This window comes from Zonotrichia albicollis, chromosome 1 (genome assembly GCF_047830755.1).
Source record: "Zonotrichia albicollis isolate bZonAlb1 chromosome 1, bZonAlb1.hap1, whole genome shotgun sequence".
NCBI lineage: Eukaryota > Metazoa > Chordata > Aves > Passeriformes > Passerellidae > Zonotrichia > Zonotrichia albicollis.
The window spans coordinates 134,022,574-134,040,946 of NC_133819.1; the positions used below are offsets into that span (position 1 = coordinate 134,022,574).

General features: G+C 36.1%; 1 protein-coding gene across 3 annotated transcripts in view; it reads right to left on the bottom strand.

Moving 5' to 3' along the window:
• Positions 1-18,373, bottom strand: part of TMEM67 (transmembrane protein 67) — a 32,316-nt gene that overhangs the window by 6,693 nt on the left and 7,250 nt on the right. For 2 of the 3 annotated variants that reach the window (XM_074555080.1, XM_074555094.1), the window contains exons 7-23: positions 18,302-18,364; positions 15,914-16,068; positions 15,685-15,793; positions 14,057-14,143; positions 12,027-12,092; positions 9,007-9,163; positions 8,517-8,640; positions 7,569-7,674; positions 5,681-5,737; positions 5,488-5,586; positions 4,897-4,995; positions 4,473-4,559; positions 3,649-3,748; positions 3,409-3,548; positions 1,848-1,988; positions 1,302-1,382; positions 36-152 (exon numbers count right to left, since the gene is read on the bottom strand). In XM_074555080.1, the coding sequence (XP_074411181.1) occupies positions 36-152; positions 1,302-1,382; positions 1,848-1,988; positions 3,409-3,548; positions 3,649-3,748; positions 4,473-4,559; positions 4,897-4,995; positions 5,488-5,586; positions 5,681-5,737; positions 7,569-7,674; positions 8,517-8,640; positions 9,007-9,163; positions 12,027-12,092; positions 14,057-14,143; positions 15,685-15,793; positions 15,914-16,068; positions 18,302-18,364 (1,788 nt within the window). The remainder of the gene's footprint in view (positions 1-35; positions 153-1,301; positions 1,383-1,847; positions 1,989-3,408; positions 3,549-3,648; positions 3,749-4,472; positions 4,560-4,896; positions 4,996-5,487; positions 5,587-5,680; positions 5,738-7,568; positions 7,675-8,516; positions 8,641-9,006; positions 9,164-12,026; positions 12,093-14,056; positions 14,144-15,684; positions 15,794-15,913; positions 16,069-18,301; positions 18,365-18,373) is intronic. The other variant, XM_074555090.1, reaches the window with a different exon arrangement.

An 18,373-nucleotide genomic window follows, 5' to 3' on the forward strand; every position in this document is an offset into this window, starting at 1 on the left:
ATTGAGCAGATATAAACTTGAGTACTTTTACTTACTGCTTCTCTCTTCAGGTTCATATTCATTTCTTCCATATTGGTATCTGCATGTCCATGCACTGAGCGACCATGGATGTAATGACCAAAGCAGTTGTGTGACAAGAGAAACACTGAAATCTAAGAAATGGGGGAAGAGAGGACACTTTAGTAAACAATTGCAATTTCATTTTTGATGCTCTGAATTCATAATGAAGATCAGACAAACCAGCCAGTCCTGCTACAAATGCAAAATAGGCAGATACCAAAAAAATATGGGAGATAAATATTTAGCAGCTCTTTTACTAATCATTTTTATCTATATGTAACTAGAAACACATACCAGCTTCAAGTTTAGTTTATCAACAGCAGGGATCTGCTGCTGTCTAATTCCATTGAGACAAGAAATTAAAGCTATTAGATTTTTTTTTATTCAAAGGTTATTTCTGTGCTACATAATACATATACATGATTCCAGCTGCACTCCTAAAAGACTGCATTTAACAGAACTTCATTCAGTATGATACAATGATTATGTATCACATAAACTCCAAAATGAATTCTTTTCTACAATCCAGGTGCCACATAGGTGTCTCACAGAAGAGGAATAACCATGTCTGGAAAGATTGATAAAAGAGGTAAATCAGTATTTTTAAGAAGTTCTGGACAAATGTGGTAATCCAATGAGTTCTGACTGCACTCTTCTTTGGTTAAAAGGGAATTCCTGCAGTACAAAGCTTCAAAACCCATTTGTAAAGAGAAAGTTCAGATGTGAGTGAGAGAAAATGCATGCAAAAGGTGGTAACTGTTAAGAGGGACAAAATGAAGTTCAGCAGTTGAGGAACAAGTGCAAGATAGGAGAAGAAACTGGACATATATGTATTAAATAAAACCAAGACAACTTTCAAGTGAGAAGGACTAAAACACAAACCAGTATACAGAATGGCAGTAAATGGTTCCACACCTAATTTCTGTTACAACTTGTTATTTTTAGGTTCTTTATCAGCACATGTAACCAATTTAAGCTAAAAAAAAAGAAAAACAACCAAAAAACCTAAAAATCAGGTGTTTAAAAGAACATATTGATACCTATACTTCTGAAATAATTTTCCAATTAAAGTTTAACTGAAATCTTGCAGAGTTCATCAATAAAATAAGCTGAAGGAGACATCACCTTTGGCTGTTAGCTAGTAATCTAAATTAAATGAATAAATATTATTTAATGTTGTTAACACTATCTTATGTACTATTCCATTTAAAATGCCACAGATGAGACACAAAAATACTTACATTGCTCACGCAACACAAATCAACAAATTGGCTTATCTTATCTTCAACAAATCTTTCATAAATCACAGCAAAAAATATAATCTGAAATAAATCAACCAAATTTTCTTTCATTAGTTCATCAGATTTGATGTTATTAAGCAATTAATTTCAGTACACCCACAACAAACAGCCTTCTGTAATGGCCACCACTGGACTGGACTTAATGAAAAGAGATTGACATATTACTTCCTTTAAGAAGTAAAGTTGTAGTAAGAACCTGCTTTTTATTTTGAACTTGTCAGATTCTTCAAACTTGTTTAAAATAAAACAAAGTATGTGCATAAATTCACATCTTTGAACGGATTAACATTCTGATCCAAAGTCAGATGTCTCATATCTAAGACTCATTTTAAACCCTAAAGGTGTACTATGCTAAAACAACTAAACATAACAGTTAAGAACATACCCCATGCTACGATAAAGCAGTTTGGACAGTCTAGAGATTTATTCTAGCTTCCAAGAACCAGCCTCAAAGTGATAATTCAGGATATCATGTGTTTCACGTACTTGTAGGATGGCAATGGCTACCCAGAGTGCAGCAGACACCCCAAATCTTAAAATGCGGCTCCAAGGAGCTACATAGCTCTCACTGCTTCTTGAGAGACTGGAAGAAGCATCCATTAAAGCCAGGTTTGAAAATCCCACCACCTGAAGAGATAAGGAAGTCAATATAACAACAGGTGAGAATGAATAGTATTAATTAGGATCCTGCTGTTTACATCATAACAGGAAGTAAGAAAAAATAATGAAAAACTAACCTGGGAATAGTAGCCTCAATAGAGCTCAACTGTGTGACCCAAAAGTCAATATTGGGTTCTACTGGAAAACTCCAAAAGATTCTACTGCTGTACTGCATAGGGATATAACTTCTACCAAATTTCAGCTCTTTGGTACTATATATTCCAGTGTTAAAGCAAATTTTCATGTGCTTTGCAACTCTTAAAAGACTGATTTATTATGTTTATGTTGCATAGAAATATATTTTCCTTCACCATCCGTATGGTTGAATTTTTTAAACAAAAAAAATCTAGAAAAAGGTCTAAAATAAAAAATATGAGAGGAACTTCAACTATGTGTTGAAATACTTAAGGGGTGAAAAATTAGTGAAAATCTTTCATAACAGAAGTTGCACCAAAATATACTTGTGGTGGGTTGACCATTTCCTCATGTCCTAGTGCTTGTCACTTGGGAGGAGGGACACCCACCTCACTACATCTTCCTTTCAGATAACTGCAGAGTGCAGTAAGAACAGGTACTCTCTTTTCTCCCTCTCTTGTAACTGCACCTAAGATGGTCCTGGCCTGTATTTAGCAACAGCAAAAATGCTTACACAGTGAATGAAGAAAGTTTCAGGACTTTCATTATTTAATTTAAAGGAAAAATTTTAAAAGGACTATAAAATTGGATAAAAGTGTTAAAATATGTATAAGAACCTCACAAAAACAACTATATGCTACACACTTTAGGAATACTTCCCAAGATATAAAAAAATTACTAAACTACAAAAGAAACAAACCCAAACATGTTTTAAAAGTTAAAATACAGTTTCTCACACATCCTGAAGCTGTAACTGGAGGCATACTGCCATAGGGAGCAGAACTGGCACATTTTATTTCCTGCATAATAAAAGGCAGCTGCAGCAATTAGCAGGAAGGAAGTTCAGTTCAGACAAATATGAAATCAGAACTAAAGCTGTAGACTGTGGCAGGAAGGTGCTAGTAGGTAAATAATGAATTGAGTGTGTACACAGATTTATCAGTCTCTTAAGCCCTTTAAGGTAACTCATTACCTTAAAAAAATCCCCAAACATTACCTCAGAGATCTTTGTTAGATCTCTAAGGTAATTAAAGGTTGGATTTTTTTTTGTCTTCCTTAATTAAATATTGCAATAACCTATCCATACATATAAATTTCAAAATTCATTACAATAATTATCTTACTAAGTTACATGATTTCAGTTGAATTTAAAGGTGATTTACTATTACCACACAGAATGCAAGAATTAAACATCAGACCCTTATGTTACACTCTGGTTGTGAATTACAAATGATAATAATAGTAATATTACCTCTAGAAAAAAAAGAACTGCAAGCACTTGAAAGAGAGGATTTATTTTCCTCACTGTCTGAATTTCATTCCACTCATTTGCTATAAAGTATGTCCTCCATATGCTCACAGGTGCAGCAGTACTTTTAGTAACACCTTCACCTAAAAAGAGTACATATAGTAAGCTCTAAAATTTAATATCTGAGAGTAATATCTGAATTTCACCAAAGCTGCTTATACAAACAAGCATAGTTGGAATTACCTTCAACTGCTTTAAGAACTTTGCCCTTAGGTCTTTCCCAGTCAATAAAGAAAATATCAATAGCAAGTTGTGAAACCAGCAAGTGTAAAAATTGCAGAGCCTAAGAGAGAAAAGTAAGGACACAAACAGCATACACACAAAGATGGAGGAATAGTTATTGCATGGATTATTCATTAAACATAACAAGCAACATCTTGATTGTACATGAGACTGCAGCTTTATTACCAACTTTTGATAATCTTATGTTTGTTTAAAAGCTTGGAATAATGTTAACTCCAAAATCATGGAGAAAATACAGCAAAGTAACAAATTACAAAAACCTGACTATTTCCCCATAACATACTAACCTGGACTACAAATTCCAATACAGTATAATATCCACAATTGATACAATATTTGTGTGTGCCATGAAGACAGAGGAGTGATCTTAGAATTCTACATATTTGAATGTAATTATTTGGATCTCTCTTCTTTCTAATCAGAAACACACAGCACTTACATTCTGCTTTAAATGGAAGTACTTGTTCTCTTGATTTGATGCTATTTTATTTGGCTTTCTTTATACCTTTATCATTGAAAGAATGATTTTTCAGTCTTTCTTTTGTGACCTTCTTGAGACATTTATTTTCCTATAAAGACTCCACAAAATACATTTCTGTGGAAAAATGACTTAATTCTCAGAAGAACATAATTATAAGGACATAACATCCACACACTAATAACTAATAACTGTACAAGATATTTAAAAACAAGCCTACTGAAAATAGGATACATACATAGAAGCATGCTGACATGTATTTTATGGTGAGGAAAAAATTATTTACCTTTAAACTAAACGCACATGCTATGTATGTAACAAAATCTTCTTCTTGAGATGGAAGAGGTAAAAGGACAGATACAAACTGCTGAGCCTATAATTGAAAAGTTACATTGAAACAGTACATGTGGCATACGTGACAACATAATTAAAAATGCTAAAATGTGAATAAACTTTCCAGAAAAAGATCAATGAATGTGTAAAATATTTTAAATGACTATTAAGCAGACTGCAAGTACAACAAATCCTAAGAAAAAGAAACAGATGAACACAAAATTTAAGCACACAAACCAGAATGGTATATAGAACTTGCCTCAACAGTCTGACAAGAAAAGAAAAAAAAAAAGAAAAAAAAAGAAAATTAATGTCCATGTAAAAATATATTTAATATTATTGGGTTTTCAGACATCCAAAACTGGAAGAACACTTACTTTGAAGAATACAAGCCAATAAATTCCTGTGCCCACTGTGATGATAAAGAAAACGTTGGCAAGGTCTCCAGCATAGAACAGTAAGAACTTGAAAACTGTCTGCAATTATAAAAACACACTGTAGACATCTGTAAAACTAATTAAGTAATGCATATGCTCATAATGCATTCATAGAAAATGCTATGTAGCACACATAGGAAACTCTAGTACTGAAAAATAGCCCTGAAAAGCAACTTCCCACTGTGGTTATATATTTATGGTATTTTCACTAGCTGAAACTCCTACATGCTGGTTCTTGTTCAAGGAAGAATTAATCTGAAAACCGAGTCTACTCAACTGATCAGAATAGCCCTGTAAACACCTCTATTTTTAGAGCAGCTTTTCCTCAATGACAATATCAGAATCAAACAGAATGCAAAACAACTACTTCCTCAAGTGAGCCTATCTCTGGGGCACGGTTCTGTGCAGCTAGGCTAGAAATTATTTCAGTTACCTTAGGAAAATGAACTGTTTTAATCACAGGGAATGACAGCTAAGGTGCCCTTAAAGAGAGGAAGAGCTGTCCCATTTCAGCTTGGCAGCTGTCCATACCTGCAAGTCAATTATAGAGCTTCCTGTCCGCCTCTTCCAGCCTGCAGTCTTGAGAAGAGACCATAACACTGCCAGTCCACCCAACACACCCAGTGCAATCTGAAAATAACAAAAAATGATTTGCAGATATTTTTAAAAGACAAAATATAGAAGTAATCATTATATCGGCAAATTAAAGGGAATTACAACTTACATCAGTCTGAATCTGAGCCTCTCTCTGATTCATCTCATAGCTGACTGCGAAAGAAACCTGAGTATTAAAATACAAAAAGTAAATATGCATAGTAATTCTGAAGTGCTACAACCACTATAGACAGCTTTCAGTTTTAATTGGTGGGAATTCCCATCTAGGGCTACTACACAAGTACCACATACACTGTTTTACTGCAGATGACCTGGTGTGCTCTGTTGCCAGGCTCAGTACCAGCATGCACTATGCAACTCTTACTGCAGATGCTACCAGCAGTAATGCTGGGGATGGGTGCCTGCCATCTGCAAGTTACCAGCTATGCCTATTTGTAATTCTTCAAATGTGCATAAATTTTTCCTCCTGAAAGGAGGAAACACTGAATGTTTGATACTTCCCCTTTTATCACTGATTAAAGCTGATTAAAGGTAACCTTGATGTAATTAGACCAACATGCAAAATCATGATAAGCTTGCACAGCTCAGATACTAGATTATTTTCAGCTTGAATGAAAAAAAAATTGTCATGCAGCATCAAAATTGTTCCCTCTAGCTTAAATTTAACCTAAGATCTCTTTTGACTTTGGTCTGAAAAATTTGTACATGGAAGAGAAAATGTTTGTCTTGGTTTTGTAATATTCTGGCCTAAGTCTTTATCACTGCACAGCTAAAATTAACATAAGCATGATAATAAATAGTATTTCTAATTAAGTTTAAAAGAAGCATCACCCCCACCCCCAAAACCAATCCCTCCTTCCCAACATCTTGTGTTCCCCAAACATTTGTTCAAGTCAGACCTCCTTGTATCACTGCACTTGGACTGAAGTCTAAATATCCTCAGTTACTACAAGCTCAGTGCTTACAGAAACTGCAAACAAAATTCAATGTATCTTTTTAGTTGCATAAAATTTGTTAAATACAAGAAGACATCCAAAATTGGCAATACTCAAATATATCCCACAGATCTAGATGTAAGGATGAAATAATATGACAGAAAATTGAGGAACTGAAAACAGTTGTTCCTACCATCTCTATTTGAATTAATTACTTTCTAGATACAGTGCTGTCTCAGCGGTTAAATGAAGACATCAGTTAGGCAGGAAAAAAAAGGTCTTGATTTTTCTATCTTTCTAATTCTCTTGCTTTCATGCAACTAATATGGAACTCAAGGAATGCTTCTAGCATCACAAATTTCTTCTAACCAGATGTCCATTTGTACTGGAAGTCTGAACAGTTGAAGGCTGACAAGCAGAAAATGCTAATATTAATTTGTTTTTTGTTCTACCATCCTAAGATCAGTATTTTTATTTTTTAAAGCAGTGTGATCTAACGTACCAGCAAGAGAGAAGAATGGGACATCTGTACTGCTGCCCATGAAGGCAAACAAAAGGGCAAGTAGGAAATGTCCCTCCTGCATCTGCTACAGCAGAATTTGTTGGTTTTCAGTACAAAAAGATGAAATATTAAAGGATGTTTTAAATATATTACCAATATTCTAACGTAAACTACAGGTGATCTGAAATGTTTGTGTCATAACAACCTCCTCTAAATGCATTGTTCTAAATAAAAATACTAATTCCTTGCATAACTTGCTTGCAGTGCTCCTTAGAGTCTTTTATCTATTATTTTGTATGTATAATTTTATTTGAACTGTAGCCTAATTTAGCATTATAAAACCAATTTCAAATTCCAAGTGTTTTAAGTTAAAAAAGACTGAAAATAAACTGAAAATAGTAAGAGTTTTAACTGATTTGTTTTAAAAGGTTTTAGTAAAAACTTATAACTTCAAAACTGATCAGAACTAGAAACTGCTTATTAAATTTTTATAACCCACTACCAAAAACCAGAATTCCAACAGAACTAAAAGTATGATTAAGGTGGCACAAAAATCTCACCATCACACTCTGGGTTTCAGGGTTTTGGACAAGCACATCTGTGTAAGCAACAGTAATGAGAGGAGGGTAGATGGTTCCTCTCTGTGTATGGGATACCAGACGGATGCTGCAGAAATACAGAGCATGATTATTAATAAAAAACCAACTGGATGAGTGCTTGGGAAGCAATCATTGAAATTTGTAAAAAAAAACTAAATGAACAAAACGACCTGATCAATAAAATGTGAATTTTTAACTCAATAACATGGCACTTCACATTTTAAATGTACAACTGGAGTGTACAAAGGCGTGTACAGAAATATATAAAAAAGTAATGGGAAGGATTGTTTACTTGTAAGAAAATATCTGAATCAATCTTTATCTGTCTGCATCTTACAGGAGGACATCACATAAAGGAGAAAAAAAGGTTTCTTCCAAAATATATTCCAGTTGAGATGAACAATCAGTACTGATCCTAACAGGCAGTCTCACAATTTTAGTTAAATGACTACAAGCCTATTCTGGGATTGTAAAACAGAATAGGCAACTGGTTGTAAAAATACTGCAAAAAAAGGATGTGGAGTATGAAATAGGATCCTTGTATAGTCAGCAACACACAAGTTGAAAAAGAATTAACAGAGGAGTTTTTTGGTCTTTCCAGACAAAACTTGCTTCTAAGAGGAGACTGAATACCTACTAACTTGCATTATGCAAACATGGACTGATCCTTGTACCTGGAAGGGAATCATGGAGATTTTAACTCCCACAAGTCAAGGTTGTTTTCTTTCACTCATCAGAACAACCTATGGAATTTCATTTCATTCCCAAATATGCAATTGAAAAAGTGAAACTTATTACATATTAGACATATTAGAAAATACATAACAAAACAACTTTAAGACAATAAAATGCAGACTGTACAACATTGGCTTAATTTTCTATGTACTATATATTATATGAGTTAATCACCTTATTGTTATTTTGCTAGCAATCCGAATTACCCTTGGTGGTTTTCCCAAGTCATTCTCTTTTCCACTAAGTGCATCCACCAAGAAAAATCGACGAGTCAGAAGCCAGTTGTTCATATTACTGCCTAGAAAACATGACAGTTTCACACACACAAAAAGAATGAAATGTATGAGAAACAACACATATAATTGTATAACACACAGTAACTACTGAGGATTTAAAATTGTTTATTTTCAATTTATACAAATATATAATGAAATGAGATTATTTTATTCGCACATCTTACTGATTGGAATGGTGTATGCAACCAAAGCTTGCACTAAAACAATCAGAACTTGACCTCAAATACTACATTTTTAAAATGGAAACAGGCTATGGTGTGTTGTGGTATCTTTAAACACAACACAGTAACAATAGTTAACACAGATTATTTCTATTTGAAGTTTTGAGATTGTTTAGATCCATAGAGATGCTACTATCACCATCTTACCTTGATTAACAAACTTTTCATTGTATTGAAGATTCAAATTTAAAACTGGCACAGCCCAAAGATGTTGCTGTCCATTGCCACCATTATATTCAAGGAACAGGTCATAAAAGACTGGATTAGCAAAATCCAATAAAATCTTAGAAACTGAAATTCTGCACTACAAGAAAAAAAAGTGAAAATTAAAAGATCACTTCAACTATTTAGTTAGCTTGTCAAGCTGTGGATTCCTTCTCTACAAAATTATTGCGAAATCTGTCCTACTTCTTCACAAAAGAAAGAACCACAGAATCATCAAGGTCCTGCATGAGCCTCCATTTCTCCAGGCTAAATATCCTCAGCTCCCTCAGCTGCTCCTCATAGGATTTGTACTCCAGCCCCTTCACCAGCTCTGTTGCCCCTTTCTCTATGCTCCAGCACCTCAATGTCCTTTTGAAGTGAGGGGCCCAAAATGGTGCACAGCACTCAAGGTGTGGCCTCACCAGTGCCAAGCACAGAGGGCAATCACTGCCCCAATCCTGCTGGCCACACAGTCCTGGTACAGGCCAGGATGCCATTGGCCTTCTTGGCCCCCTGGGCGCATGTTTGACCAGCTGGCTGTTGACCAGCAATCCCAGGTCTTCTGCTAGGCAGCTTTCTAATCACCCCTCCCCATGAGGTGGTTGTGACCCAAGTGCAGGACCTGGCGCTTGGCCTTGTTACCTCACACCATCGGCCTCAGCCCACTGACCCAGCCTGTCCAGATCCCTCTACAGAGCCTGCCTGCCCTCCAGCAGGGCAACACTCCCACCCAATCTGGTGTCAGCTGCAAACTTGCTGAGGGGTGCTCTGGATCCTCTTGTTGAGATCATTGATAAAGATGTTAAACAGGACCAGCCCCAGTCCTGAGCCCTGGGGAACACCACCATTGACCAGCTGGATTTAATTCCATTCACCACTCTCTGGGCCAGACATCCAGCCACTTTTTCACCCCATGAAGAGTGCACCTGTCCAAGCCTTGAGCAGAGAGTTTCTTGAGAATGCTGTGAGAAATGGTGTCAAATGCTTTACTGAAGTACTGGCAGACAAGGTATTCCAGCTGCCTGCAAGCAATTACCCAGTACTAATGATTTTATGCAAACTTCTTGGAAATTATTGCAATTAACTACAATGACTAATGTGGAGAATGAAGCTCTTATATATTTGGAAAAAATATCCTAGCAAACCTCACAGACATAAAATTTGAAACAGCGTAAACATTAAAGTCAAGAAACATAAATGCTGAAGTCATGAAATCTGGTTCAGGGCCCACCAGCAGAAGAGAGAAACGAGACTATTTGATACAGTCCAGCACAGGCCACTGTGGAGAGGGAGAGACTGAAACATCTCTGCTATGAAGAAGAGCTGAGACTCTTTTGCCTGGAGATAAGAGGGCTCAGGGGATCTTATCAATGTGTACAAGGAAAGGAGGGTGTACGAGACAGAGCCAGGCTCTTCTCAGCAGTGCCCAGTGACAAGAGCAGAGGCACTGGGCATAAACTGAAACAGGAGGCTCCCTCTGAGCATCAGAAGACAGGTTTTCATTGACACAGGCTGCCCAGGGAGGCTGTAGAGTCATTCCCTGGATATAAGACCATGTGGATATGGTCATAGGCAACCTGCCCTACATGGCCCTGTCTGTCTTGTGGACAAGACAGCCTCCTGAGGTCCCTGACTCCCTCAACCACTCTGTGATTGTGTGAAGAAGTTAGATGTGAAAGCAGGTAACATTTTGCAAATGTGAACAACCATGCATTTTAAATACTCTTATAATTTGTCAAGCCTATTTTCTCCAAAGCCACAGAGGAAAAAAAAAGTAATGCATATAATGGACAAAAATGATATTAAAAAATACTCAGTAAGTTACTGATGCATCTATTCAAACCCAACAATGTTAACTGTTATTAATACAGGTAATACAGAATCAATATCAAATACTCAAGATTTTAAAAAGAAAAAAAGCTACTCAACTAGTTCAATGATCCTAAATAGAGAATGTTTTCATTTTATCTGAAATACTGAAATATGGATTAAACATTAAACAATATGAAAGATATTGTTAAATATCTTGATAAATGAAAATATTTAACAAAGATTTGTCAATGTTATTTGGTAAACACTTTAAATTTCCCAGAGTAAGCTTTGACAGCTATTACCTTCTAAGACTTTCACACCACCTAAATAGCAGCCAGAGTTTTGTATTTTCACAGTTCAACACATCATGTGGGGAATGGTTTTCAATGTTCGATGAGTTAATAAACAATATTAATATATAGGTATGAGATGCTGTGCACATATATGGAGTTGTATAAAGATGTTTCTTTCTCCACTCCATTGCCAAAGAGACTACCACCTTCCCATCTAACATATTAAGTGACAAAAATTAATGATGTTTTATCACTGGCAGAACCATTTCTGCAGCTCACATAATTTAGTGTTCTATTCCCTCTTCCTTTGCTGGTGTTTAGTAAAGTGTGAAAACCCCAACAGTGTTTTTTCATAGTTAAGACAGCCAAAGAATCTCCTTCCTCTGATGAGTCATCTGTTCACTTAAAATAGATTTTCAATCTCTTCACAGAATTCACTAAAATCAGGGCATACTATAAAGAGTAAATGGGAACAATATTCAGGCATGGCATGACTGGATTTGCCTTCTTTCCATATGAAAACAGCCCAAAGAGGGTGGTAGGAAAATTTGGAGATATGATACAAAGTCTATAGCTGTCACAATTCAGGCTCTGTGTTCTTCCACTGCAAAGTCAGCAACCTCACAAATACAAATGCCAGTTTAATGTACTGTGATTATGCTATGTAGTAAACAAGTTTTGTGATGTAGTTAAATAATAAAAAAACCCCCACACTAATTTAATTCAATTTCCCAAGAAAGAACTCCATGTTGCAGCTTATGCCTAAACTCCAAAGGTTCTTCAACATGCACTGAGTAACTAATGACATAAAAGGCAGCTTAATTCAAAATTGAAAATAGCATTTTATATCTTACTTACATTTTGTTGATAAGTTGTTCCAAAAACATAAGCTGCATTCAATTTAGTTTGGGTATCAGGACAAAGCTGAATAAAACATAGTTATAATTAGGTTAATTCAAAGGTATCATCTTTTCATGTGAAAAATATTTACAAGTACTTATGTATTAAGAGTTCTCACAAGATTTTTGTAAAAAAAATTTAATAAGAGAAGGATTTACTTTGGGGTAAACACAATTATTTATTTCACTAACACAAATGTGTTTAAAATGCTGGTTTAGCTTATTCATACTTGCATAGTATTTTTCAGTTCCATCACTAAAATCTGTGGACAGCAGCATCCAAACAGGCAAGAATAATCTTTCTGTGGACTGAATGTTCAGTCCACTGTATTGCCTCAAGCTCAATCAGAGGCTTCTACTAAATTCAAGAATCCCATAAGAAAATAAGTCCACATTCATACAGCCCTGTTTCTCTTAAGCTGGCATTCTCAGAGAATCAAAGTTGTAGCAAGTAACAGATTTTTTTCTTTTTTTTGATACAACACTTATATTTTCAGCAAAGAATGGCAGATTCAGCTGAATCCAGAAAAAATGGTCCAAAGTCTAATGTGGAGGCCAGAGCCATTTTCCCAAAATGAGAATGAAGTCTAAATTTGCATAAAACACAATTCTATTAGTGTGAAACTGAAATTCTGGGAATTGCTACAATTATGCATTGAGACCACTTTAGCACTGTGATGTCTTATCATCATGCACAATCTATTACATTAAAGGAGGCTTTGAATTGAAAAGCTATTCCTTTCCCATTGGCTCTTGATAGCTGTTAAAAGCTTTTCCCTAGAAAATAAACATGCCCCAATAAACCTAAACTTATATGTCAGAATATGTAATTTTCTATGCATAGTACCTGTAACCTGTTCTCATTTCTATGCATGGTACCTTAGTAACCTGTTCTCTTAAACACTAGTTTTCCTTAAAACTGGAGACACAGACATAAGATGGCTCATCCTGAGGCAGTAACAAAGTAAATCATGAATGTCAGCTGCTCTTCTACAGACACTGAAATGGTTGAAGTGATGTGCTCCAACAGAAAAGGAACCAACAATTCCCAATTGTTCTTGCTAGTGTTTCTATTGTTGTCTGTCTGGGAAATAGTGAGAGTGCCTAGATTGCCCCTGGACTGCTAAACAAATTCTATTCTGTAACATGCTGCAGCTGCCCATTGTTCTCTCTGATAGACTAATTACTATTGCACTTTCTAATTGCTACTTACTTGCATTTTTCACAGCCTAACTACACAGTGTGGTAGTACTGAAGTAGAATGTCTGTGTCCCTGACATCTGAGGGTGTAGTGGCCAAGGGCACTGCCAGCCAGTCCCCCCCGTTCTATGTAAAGTCTCCCATCATGTATTTATAACTTTCTGTTATGAAAAAGGGACATGCTGGTCATAGTGTACATTTTATAGTTAAAACAAAAAGAAATAAGCAAGCAAAAAAATACCAAGACAATGCAAAGAAAAATGCGTAGATCAGCTTTCCTACCTCCCTTGAGAGTGACATAACCATTGATTTGACTGTCACCCCCCTGATGTGTGCAAATAGTTGACAGCATCTAATGGGGACATACTCATAGCATCATCTATAAACATATGTGGACTCAGAGATAAAGAACACATTCTTCTCAACAAGAAAAAGAGGTTTAATAAGAAAACCTGTGCAATAAGAAAGGTTTAATAGGAAAACCATGAGCAACTATGCTGAATAGAAGACAGAGATAGCTGGTTCTAAATGATTAACACTATGTTTCAGAGCTTTTCAATATGCCAGATTTATATTGGTCTAAAGGATGAAGGCAGTGTTGATGAATTTATACTTCTGATTTTGTAGAGATCATTGTGAGCAAGAATAAAGAGCTATTTTCCCTAGTCTAGTGCTACAGTTATGAACTCTCATTAGTGTAATAACCAAACTCTTGGCTTTTGTCTTAATTTGGCTAAAGGCACTCACAACATTGTGTTTTCAAGAGAAGATAACTATAATCATACATACCTGTAAGAGACCTCCTTCCAAATTTTGCCACTTAAGAAAGTTTCCTGCTGCATCAAATGAGGCTGCAATAAATTTCAGCTTTACATCCTGTTCATGGAAAAAAAAGATAAAGACCAATGAAACTGCCCTGGAGTGGACATACACTCTTTAGAGACTGCTGTCATCAATTGTTCGATGTTTCCTAAAACTTTCAGCACAATCCTTAATTTTTTTTCCTCTTTTGATTTTGTTTTTAATTTTGGGTTTGGTAGTTTACTTCTTTACAAAAACATACCATTCTTCTACAGCTTCATTGGTGACATGGAAAAAATTCCAAAGGAACTTCTACACACGTAGATATGCCCTAACCTAATCAGGAATCTATGCACATTTCTAATGTATACAATCCTGGAATCTACAGGGCTTCCAGGACCTTCAGTGTTAGGAGGAACAACAAATATTTCAGTTATTAAAACAACTGCTACATTGCTACATTGTTTAATTTAAAACATAGCCTTGTAGAATATGGCTGAAAAAGGCATAATTATTTTATTTTTGAGTCAATATGAAAACTCTAGATAAATTTGGCAGTAAAACTGACAAACAGGTTATCACTAGTACTATTTTCTGTGATTAGCTGAACTTGAATAACCTATTTCAGTTATTCTATTTTACAATTAATTTAGAAAAATAAATCACTTTATTGTTTGATTGACTATCTGATTTCTTCATAAAAATGTGCTAATTAACAAACTACTGAAGAAGTCTATCCCTCCCAGGGACATATATCTGGCTTTGTTAACCTTAAAATTATTTTCCTCACCTCTTTTTTCCCCATAATTCACTGCAGTAAGAGGAAAAGGCTGCAGTAATACACTGAATCCATCTCTGATACAATCAGCTTGTATAGATGTCTAACAGAAATATTCGAAATAAATTGAGTAGGGGGAGAAATGTGTGTATAAGCAACAGAAAGTGTTAAACACCACATAAAAGTGATGAAGAACACTGTTTTCAGCTACAGAGCTGATAAATGGGTTGTGATAAAACCTGGCACAGACAACTTGTCAGCAAAAGACCCAGCACTTTGGCACACCAGGAGGGTGGCAGTAAAAGACACAGCACATCATATTTACCCCTCTTTTTCACATGAGTTCACCATGAAGTCTGACAAAAGGATGTATGTATTTTAAAAAAAGTCAAAGATCAACTCTGCCTCAGATTTATGAAGATGGAAGTAAAAAGACTCTGAAGCAAAAGGCAGTGTCAAAACAACTATGAACTCCTAAGGTGTGTAAAAGGTCTGTCTGGTTACTAGTTTACCACCCCTAATCCAGATCCTTGGGGACACAATGAACACTTAAAAGCTGGCATCCTTTGTTCCTTGTGCCCTGGTTAGACCACACAGACAAGCACGTCTAGGCCTTATGAGAACGTCGGTATGGGAGCGTAAGCAAAGGAAGAGACCAGACATTATTTTAGGTAAATATCACCTTCCTCTTCCATGAGATCTCACACTGAGTTTTGTTACACTAACTGCCTAAAATTCACCTCTAGTAGAGTCACATCTATAATAAATCTAAACATTTTATGTGATATATGTCCTCTTCCTAATGGATGCTTCCCTATGTCTAGTACCCAACACCTACCTTATCTGTTCCCTTAAAGGTGAAGGTTGTTGGAAAATGATTTTTCTCAAGCACTTGGGATGCTAATCCTGGTTGGTCACCATAATACAGCCATGGAAGATTATGCCTCCTGAAAAAAATTACAATGTTTTCTCTAATGAAACATAATATTTTTCATCAAAGAACATTTAGAATAATAAATTCCATACAAAGCTATGAAAGACCAAAAGTTATGGAAAAGGCAACTTACCAGTAGGGTATTGAATGAACGACGCCTACCCTTGCTGTACTGACAAAAATATACTGAAACAAACCACAGGCATCAGTACTTGAAGAACTCAATGAGTTCATATTCATCACACACATATTTCCAAGAGCTTGGCATGCTGTTAGATTAGAGTACAACTGCAGTGGAGAAACAAGAATACAGAAAAATGTATTTAATTACTCCTTCCTTTCGTGAGGCAGTCATAAAATGATAATGTTTTCAGAAGCCACTCCTAAACCTTTATGCTGACTTGTAAGTAATTTTATTTTGTCAATATCTAGTATTTTCTTCCAGGTATTCAGGTACCATATTTTTACAGATCTGCATATGGAGGCATGAAATCAGTACTCTCACTTTTTCAGCTTATTTTAGTTGCATCCGCTAGACGGAAAAAAGTGACAGAAATGTCCAAATCTGCACTTAGAAAACAAAGTAAGAATGAAAATGTTTAATACCACTTAGACTGTATGACAAAGCTACTCCTTCAAAGACCTCAGACTGACAACTATAGATGCATGTAGTATTTTCAGTTTCACGTACCTTGCTCAGTTTTGGTAAACACACCAGTGCCAAGTGCTATGCAGAGGTGACACCTGGCATCTTTGTGCAGGGGTCATTGCACTGGTATTAACTTGCCACCTCCTTACCCCCATTTGTGTGGGTCAGACCAGCAGCTGCTCATCACATGAAGGCAGCATCTCTGAATGGCTGAGCAGGGTGAGGCAGACAAACAGGATTAACTGATGCCAGTGATAAAGAATGGGACCAGTGGGAGAATTCATCTCAGAACCGTGTGTATGAGATGGTGATAGGAGCAGCAAAGATGATCTGGGAAAATTCTGAACAAAAGTCTGCTGAAATACTGAGAGAACATCTGCCAGCCAGGCAACATGGTCTGGGAGTCTGAAACATGCTTGAGAAGTTCAGCTGGGTACCTGAACTTCAGAGACCTCCTGACATACCATCAATAAGCACCAACCCAAGGAATTGTAACAGCAACCTATCATCTGGAAAGATGAAAAAGAGTCTAGACGAGGGTTAGGATTTAGAAGAGGGAAAACATTCCAAAAGAGTAGGAATAGGCAGCTGCTATTGATGGCTGTACATTAAAGAGTAGGAAAACAATCTGGAAAACACAAAAACTAGCCTGAGATATAAAACGTGGTCATCTCTTGGCTGCTCCAGGTGGTGCTGCCCTACACCACCTTATGTGTCACTGATATAAAAACTACTTTTTCCCCAAAATGGAGTGTCCCTGCCTCTCATCTCTCTCAATCTCTATACACAGAGGAGGTCTCCTACACAAACTTTTCTATGAGCTCTCCTAGGCAAGTTACCAGACTGCAGCTAGAGATGCCTGACTGCCTCTAGATTGTTGATCATCTTTGAAGCGAAACTTCATCTGTCATCAGTTTTGAGGCCCCACTCCTGGGAGTGGTTTCTTGAGTACTGTACTGGTACTATTTGGAATAATACACACACATATGGGTAATTCATCATAAGTGCCTTTGCTGTTTTCCTAGTGATCATTTTGTAGCAACTTGTAATATTGAAATGTATGCCTGCTGCTGCTATTGACTGCTGCTACCACTGGAGTACATATATACATCTGCTTTACTAATCATAACTAGTAATAACCTGCAGTAATCTCTAATAAAAAATTGTAGGAAGCAAGACTCCATGTGCTTGTGTATTACAGAATCCTGCAAATCCATATTGTGATCTTCAGAGATTTCCTGACCCGGCAATTCTTTGGGTTGTGATAGATAGGGAACAGAGACAGATAGTAGAATCTAAGAAGTTAAAATCTGATCTTCAGGAGAGCAATACAGAAGGAAAATGAGAATGTGTGATAACAGAGTTGGTAAAAGGGAGCAGAGACACATGCCCTTCACAAGTGTATGAAACTGTTGCCAAAGCGACTCTTTTACCCATGTTACTGTCACCCAGAGCAACATAACGGTAAATAACACTTGCATACAGAAAGCAAAGCAAAGATAAATTTGGTGCCATGGTTATGAACAACTGAAAATCAACTAAGAGGTAAAGAGCAGGTGCCAGTAAATACTGGATATGCTCATTTATATCCAAATATGTGGACAGTAGGTCAGATACTACTGAATATTGAAGGACTTTTTCTTTAACACCATTCATCTTGTGAAAATTCCAACACTATAGACTTGCATTAACATTGACTAGCCCTCAATATTTCTAAGCATTTTCTGGATATATAATTATTTCTTTTCTATTCTCATACAAAATAAAATTCTTCAAAGATAAGCAGGGTAAGTTCCAAATATAAAAGTGACATGCTTTTATAGAGTACCATTCTGTATAAAAAAGCAAACTGCAAACATTAGTAAAACTCACCCAACAGGCAAAGGCTGAGGACTGAAGGTTTTTCAGAAACCAAGCTGATGCCAGTGTTACACCCTGTAAATA